The sequence below is a fragment of the Rhinoderma darwinii genome, chromosome 3, assembly GCF_050947455.1.
Source record: "Rhinoderma darwinii isolate aRhiDar2 chromosome 3, aRhiDar2.hap1, whole genome shotgun sequence".
Lineage (NCBI taxonomy): Eukaryota > Metazoa > Chordata > Amphibia > Anura > Rhinodermatidae > Rhinoderma > Rhinoderma darwinii.
Window position 1 is genome coordinate 320,873,893 of NC_134689.1, and position 7,918 is coordinate 320,881,810.

At 44.6% G+C, this 7,918-nt stretch overlaps 1 protein-coding gene across 2 annotated transcripts in view; it reads right to left on the minus strand.

Moving 5' to 3' along the window:
- LINS1 (lines homolog 1) overlaps nt 1-6,975 on the minus strand; it is a 32,787-nt gene extending 25,812 nt beyond the window's left edge. Inside the window, exons 1-4 of one of the 2 annotated variants that reach the window (XM_075855285.1) lie at nt 6,844-6,975; nt 5,246-5,441; nt 4,094-4,299; nt 2,478-2,567 (exon numbers count right to left, since the gene is read on the minus strand). In XM_075855285.1, coding sequence (XP_075711400.1) covers nt 2,478-2,567; nt 4,094-4,299; nt 5,246-5,375 — 426 coding nt within the window. In that variant the 5' untranslated portion in view covers nt 5,376-5,441; nt 6,844-6,975. Of the gene's footprint in view, nt 1-2,477; nt 2,568-4,093; nt 4,300-5,245; nt 5,442-6,833 lie in introns of both variants that reach the window. The other variant, XM_075855284.1, reaches the window with a different exon arrangement.
- Between the last annotated feature and the right edge of the window lie 943 nt (nt 6,976-7,918).

Sequence of the window (7,918 nt, forward strand, 5' to 3'; positions counted from 1 at the left end):
TATTTGACATTAGTTGTTCCCAATCTATGTCCTGAATTGCAGCCCTCATCCTGGGGAAATTGGCTTTCTTAAAATAAGGTGTTTTTGCCCTCCCAGCCTGTGTTTGTTTGTTTTTTACAGTATAGGTAAAATATAACTATATTGTGATCACGGTTAGGCCCCACGCACAGGACCGTTAAAAAAAATAATAATAAAAAAAAAAACGACCGCAATTATGGACCAATTCACTTCTACTGTCCACGGACACCTTCCCTTTTTTTACGGGAAGCTGTCCGGGCCGTAGAAGTGTACCACAAAAGATAGGACATGTCCTATCTTTTGCTTTTTACGGTCCGTGTTCCCATACTTTGTATGGGAAAACGGGCCGAAAATGCAGGCGGTTGCCCGCTGCCGGCCGTGCCCGCAATCGTGGCCCGTATTTACGGGCACAGCCGTGTGCATGAGGCCTTACTGAGGTTTTCACGAACAGTGACATAGGTCATATGTCATGTACTCTGTCAGTTACATTGCATGCCAATGTATACAGTAGTGTCACACCATGTTGTGGCTCATTACTTCCACGCATTCATTTATTTTTTGCTCTAGTACATCTGCTAGTTGCTTCAGTAGTATTGAACTATTGTTCACTCCTTTGAGTGTTCATTTGTTATTATTGTATGAGGTTCATGCATTATGTATTTGTAATCTCATGCCATACTATTCCTGCACTACTCATTTTTTGGCTAATTGCTTTAACCTGGCCGGATTTTGTGATGTCCTCACTGTAAGGCCCTGTTCACACAGAGTTTTTTTGATGAGTTTTTTGACGCGCAAACCGCGCTGCAAAAACTCGTCAAAAACCGCCCGAAAATGCCTCCCATTGATTTCAATGGGAGTTGGACGAGTTTTTTTACCGTGAGTAAAAGAACTGCGTCGCGGTAAAAAGAAGTGACATGAACCATCTTGAGGCGTTTTCCGCCTCCAAAACCCCATTTCAAATCAGTCAGGCTATGTTCACACGGGGTATTTTGCCGAGTTTTTTGACGCGGAAACCGCGTCGCAAAACTCGGCAGAAACGGCCCGAGAACGCCTCCCATTGATTTCAATGGGAGGCGTCGGCGTCTTTTTCCCGCGAGCAGTAAAACTGCCTCGCGGGAAAAAGCAGCGACATGCCCTATCTTCGGGCACTTCCGCCTCCGACCTCCCATTGACTTCAATGGGAGGCAGGAGAAAGCGTATTTTTCGCTGTTTTATGCCCGCGGCGCTCAATGGCCGCAGGCGAAAAACGGCGCGATAATTGCCGCGAAAATCGGCGTGCAGGGAGAGGAATATCTGCCTCAAAGTTCCAAACGGAATTTTGAGGCAGATATTCCTCCCCCAAAATACTCCGTGTGAACATAGCCTTAGAAAGAGGAAAAAAACGCCTCGACGAGTGTTTTGACGAGTTTTTGTCAAACCACTGTGCAAAAAACGTCTGGAGCAGTTTTTGCAGGAGGAATTTTCCTCCTGCAAAAAACTGTGTGAACATAGCCTAATACAGGATCGCTTTTGATGAGGTTTTTTGATAAAAAAATAAAAAACAACAAATATTCAAATTCTTTTTTTTATTTTAGAACCCAAGAGTCGAGTGCCTCTGTTCTCCAGGTGTTTATGGTTTCCAATGCTATACTTTCATTCATTGATGTGCCTCTTTCCAATTGTAAGCAGTTAATCCCTTGCCGCCGCCATCTTTGTTCATGGTTACGTTTTCACTCCCCGTCTTCCGGAAGCCATAACTTTTTTTTTTTCCTCTGTCGACACAGCCTTTATTAGGCCCCCAGGCTGCCATTGTCACCCCTCGTTTGCATTACGGGGGGGGGGGGTGCCATGTAGTAACGGAGGGGTTCCCCGACTTTCTAACTGCTTATATGCTGTGGTTACTTGACTGCGGAATCTAAATAGTTAAAAGACTAGGACTGGAGATCTCTCGGATCACGGCCGTTGCAGTGAAGTGTCGGCTGTATGTTACAGCAGATACCCGCAGAGTTTGGAACTGGCATAGCCCATGAGCCCGCTCCATACTCCCCCTTTCCGGTGAAGGGGTTAACAGATTTTTTTCTGATCTGACAGCAGATGTGGAGAAATATGGAGCACATTAAATAGCACAGTTGCAACACCTGATGAATCTCACTTCTGCACACATCCTATTCTATTTAATAGAACCCGTGTATGAGATTTCAGGCGGTATATGGTTGCCTCAGCTACTGTACCGCCACACTGGCTCCCGGTGTCTTTTTGCACCTGAAGTCAGATCAGGTGGGAGAACGGAATTCTGGTGTGGTTTTATAGGGGCAGTTATAGATCAGAAGATGTAATGAACACAAAACAGAAGTGAAGGTCATGTGCATTATAGATTATGCTTTACCGTTACACAGTGGACCATAGAGTATAAATAGTCAAATACATAGCACTCAACTTTAATCATTTATGACAGATAGGAGAAACAAAATGAAGCTTACCTGGAATTTAAGTTGATATAGCACCAAATAAGAGAGGCACTTGGAGGAAATGTGCGATAGCACCTTGTCAGAAGTGTTTAACAGTCCAATCTGCACAAAAGAGAAAACACAAAAAATTATCTGACAGTTGAGCACGTGCAATAAGACGTTCAAATACTTTTCCACAAGATTATGGAAACTTTTTGCATTCTAAATTGGAATAATTTACCAGGACAGGTCCTTTTATATTATATCCGATGTATGCCCCAATAAGAGGGTTCAATCACTTACAAAGTGCCAATCATCGGGCTGCAAAATAGTAAATGCCCTGCCCCTTGTTAGACCTCTCAGCCATTAACTAAACCAAGGAAAGTCCCATTTAAAAAAAAAAACGCAGATACATTCATAAATGTGGGTAATAGACTTCTGACCAATCATACCAATTTTCATAACACTGGCTATTATTGGGCAGACAAGCGTTCATAGAATGCTTGTTGCCGATAATTGCCCTGTGTAAACAGAACAGCAATCAGCAGATGAATGCGCAAACGCTCGTTCATCCGCTGATCGTATAGTTTTAAAAAATTAAATATTATCGTTGTTGGCAGCGCATCTCCCTGTGTAAAGTAGGGAGACGCGCTGCCGACATAATAATAATGTATGGGGACGAGCGATCGGAGTAACGACAGCTTGTCCCCATCCATGGCTCAGTGTGACAGGAGCAAAAGAGTGCCGATCAACGACATCTCGTTGATCGCTGCATCGGCCGATTATCAGCCGGTGTAAATGGGCCTTTAGACTGGTCCGTTGGCACACATTTTATTGGGATAATCGAGTCTCATCTATTGTATGCTTGGTAAACTAAAACCTTCCGATTCCCAATATTGGAGTGGTCTTTGAGTTGCTGTTTATAAGCTACAATCATGATCACAATGGCAGACAAAGATTTTTAAACAGGTCCGATTTCTGGCAGATAAGTTTCTAATTAGATAGATTGGCCAGTTACACACATCAATTTTGATTATAATGGTCCGATTGGACAAAAATTTTAGAAAATGCGAACACACTTCTGGCAGCGACTTATCTCCAAAGAGAACAAAGTTTCGGGCATGTTAAAACTCAACATGCCTGATCCTTCTCGCCCCCTGAACTCTGCCATTATGAGAGGGTCGGGACATTTACCCCATACACATTAGGTAGTCGGTCGATCATGGCAAAATCAGCAGGTTCGACTCACTTTCCTCGAATGTGTATGGGCATACTTCGATGTAGCACCATAAAGATGGCCTATTCTAAAGGGTACATGTCCTGAGAACAGATTTTCATATATATATATATGGGTACACCTTTAGTGATCCTACCAGAATACATTAAGCAAGGCAGACAATTCTACACGGAAAACAGTGCCTTGCTGTCAAATTTAGTTAACTATGGAAACAAATTAGAATGCCCTGATCTCCAGTTTAGGGGCTGTACAGTGGGCATTCTAGCTCATTGTCCTATTTCAACAATGAATGATCAATAGCTGTAAGTTATATGGAAATAAACTGCATGGACACAAAAACTTGAAAGATCTATAATCATCTACCACTATAAAAAGATAGTCAAGATGCACTTAGCAATGCTTATGCTCTTACTATTGTGGTGTCCACGCCATTTTGTTGCAGCAGCTCCACCACGCGGGAATACTGATGTCTGACTTGCGGCGCAGTGCAAAGGTTCTCAGCTTTGATGATAAGGATCTGGATAAGGGACAGCCGAAGCAAGGTAACATCCCGGGGCACCCATGTGGTGGACACACTGTCCAAGCTCAGATTAGCCCCAAACACATTTTCATGGATTGCTAGAACGAAAGCAAAAAAGGAGAGAGCAGATTTAATGAATGAATGAGCAGCGGCGCTGAAACTTGTACTGCAGATCAAAACGCATTGAAGTGAAAGGTGTTATCCAGTTTAGAAAACCCCAATTACCTACACCCATTTAGGGAATTCAAAGGTAATGGAAGGGGGGGGATCCTCTGTTCAGGATCCTCACGGTTTGGCCAGAAAGGAGAGAAGTTACAAAGAACGTCACTTGCCCTGGAGGACCTGTCCTGCATTACACAGATGATGCATTAATATGAATGGGCACTGAGTAATACTTAATTTCCCCTGTGGTGGCGCTGCAGGGAAATTGAACATTTACACTGGGCCCACACTTAGTGGAAATGCTGCAGACTTTACGTACAGATTTGTGCATTGAAAATCCACAGCGGATTACAGTACCCGCCATAGTCATCCACATGCTGCGGGAATTTTTCAGCACAGAAGTTGACCTGTGGTTCAGATTTTAACCCCTTCCAATATAGAAAGGTAAAAGTTAGCAGCAAAATCCGCATTACACATGCGGATTTGCGGGGCATTTTACCGCCATGAGTGCACCCAACGTTGAGGTGCCCATACACATTAGGTGAACATTGGCCGAACACAACGTGTATTGGGGTGTCCCGACTCTCCCCTGACGACAGATGTTGAAAGCTGTCGGCCAACAGTTAAAGGTTTATGACCACCTTAATTGCCAGGATTCTCCAAGGATTCCAGCGGATTACTGGGGGGTCCAGATTGGGGGACACTTTACCCTAATGCTTATTGTCAAGGGGGCCTTTCTAACAACTTTCCTTGTTGAAAGAGGACTGATGGTGTCCGTTGCTCAGGAAGGCAGACATCTCACTGACCACTGGTGTTGGTGACATACTTGCCTATCTACGCCACCCTTAGCTATGACACAGATGCACAGGGCAGCAATATTACCTGTGTTACATGCGTCGCTTGAACTGCATGGCATTAAAAGAGCTGCAGAGGCTTGCACATCTTCATGTAGCGGGGCAGATTGTAGTAACTTTTTGTGCAGCTCCCTCAAGCCTGGGAACGATCCTTCCATCTCCTTGAGGCACTTGAACAGTGTACATTAAATGGAAGCTCATTATTATTGGACTCAATAACCCTCCTAAAGGAAAAAAACACAATAAAACAACATGTCAGAAGATAGAATTGATGGGGTGCCTGTGTGCTGGGATTATTCTTTCCCATTCCTCCTCATCTCTATGCTAATGTGGAGGTCGCTGCTATAGAAATGAATGGCACTAGAATGCACGTGTGCTGTCCCAGATCTGCTACTGAATGTTTAGCTGGCCATAAACATTATATATATGTCGGCCGAACATGCCAATTTTAGGGGGGAGTGACCATTTAACGAGTATGGCGGCTGCCTGACGCTCCCCTAACGTCAGATGTCGGGGGAGAGAGTAGTCGGGCACGTTAAATTTCAATGTGCCCGATCCTTTTGTTGGATATTAGATAAGCCGCTGCCAGGAGTCAGGCATGGGCTTTCTTCCTGAGAACACATGCACGCTCGGCCGTGTATGGGGGAGTTGGGAGAAATAGCGGTCCTCTGAGCAAACGTTCGTCCGACAGCTATCGAAAATGTATGGCAAGTCTTACTGTGTAGCAATAACCACTAGTGACCAAGGATATTTTTTAAGCTGGTCAGGTCAAATACATTTTCAGAATGATGGAACAGAAGTGATTGCGATCAGAGACAAGGAGGAGCGCGGGGAAATGATCAATAATGGCAGATTATTAAGGCTCTGTTCACATTTGTGTCAGAAGCTCGGAATCTGCGCTTCCAGTTTGTCGTTGTTCTGCTCCAATGACTGAATAGTACAAAGAAAAACCTTAATGCAGAGCCCCGTCCACTTTCTTAGACTGGGAAACACGGCTTTGCAAATATTTTTCTATTTTATGGTCGCCAGAAAACTGTAGTAAAAAAAAAATTGTTTAACTTGCCTCACAAAGATTTGCTCTGACTGAAATTTCTGAAGATCAATTTCTGCCACAGAGAACTACGAGACACATGTCCTATCGTCTCCCACAGGGAAGGGGGATCGACGGCTGATCGCGGATAGTCCTATAGACGCTCGACCGCAGATTCATTCAAGCTCCACCTCACTGCAGGGGATGAAGTGAGGAGCGGGAAGGTCCAGCAGTGGGGACCCCATTATGGTAATTGGTGGGGTTCACAGCAGTGGGGCCCCCAGCACTCAGATGTCTATCTTAGCACTACCCCTTTAAAACAGAGACTAGCCAGACCTGACATTGGTTCACAACTCACCCACTTACTTAGACATTTGAATGATTAAAAGGGGTTTTAGAAATATGGCATTTGACCAATACATTGATAAACCTGCCCCACGGTTATCACTGGGACAGTGAATGCAATGATACAACGAGCATCCTGTAGGTTGCCATCCAGCTATATTCCACTATGCACATCCACTTACACGTATGTACATAATGCAGGTCACTGCCACCCGCCTAACCCAACAGGCATAGTACATACCATCACCTACCACATCCAGAATATCATGCTGCAACCAATAATCCCTGTCAGGGCATCATGACAGCCACCTAAAAGAGCCCCGGACAGCGGCACAATGACCACACACACCGCAAAGCATGCATGGTAATGTAGTCTTTAGCCAAATCGGCTTTCAAACGCATGCGCAATGGCTGTTTCCGGGTGGTGGGCGGAGTTCTATTTGGCCTTTAACCAATCGGCTTACTTTGGGGAGCGCTGGTTCCTCGAGCTGTGATCCGTTTCTGCTGCATTGTGGGCTTCGTGGCAGGAGCTGGTGTGATGTCTATGGAAGTGCCCGCAGTCAGTGCAGTAGTATTGGGCCTTGTTTCTGATAATATAGACGAACGTGATAAATGTAATAAAATAATTTATAAGTGTGCGATGGGCATGTGCCATGTGTGGCAAGATACACCCCGATGCTGCATGTAAGAAACGCTGCCCAAGCACAAAGTCAGTCCAGATACTGTGGGCTGTCAATTAAACATATAACTTGGAAAGGGGGTTTCTAGAACTGGGAAATTTTAGTCATTGAGGGTTCAGTCCCACGTATCGTGTCCGCATGTAATTGCCATTTGACCGCACCTTTTGCATTCCCAACCTATGCGGTTTTTTAACGCACAGCCAGAGACATCTCATCTAAATGCACTGTGAGGGTATGTTCACACGGGCTATTTTCGGAAGTTTTTCGGGCCAAAAACGGCCAAAAAATCGGAAGCAGAACGCCTCCTAACATCTGCCCATTGATTTCAATGGGAAAAACGGCGTTCTGTTCCGACGGGCTCATTTTTTACGCGGCTGTTATGAAAAACGGCTGCGTAAAAAAGCGGCCGAGAAAAAGTAGTGCACTTGGGACGTTTTTGGAGTTGTTTTTCATAGACTATTGAAAACAGCTCCAAAAATGGCCGTAAAAAACACTACGAAAATCGCGAGTGGCTTAAAAAACGTATGAAAAGCAGGAGCTGTTTTACCTTGAAGCGCTCCGTATTTTCAGACGTTTTTGAGTTTGTGTGTGAACATAGCCAAAGGCGTAAACACAAGATTTTCTGCAACGGATTTTATTGTGGAAA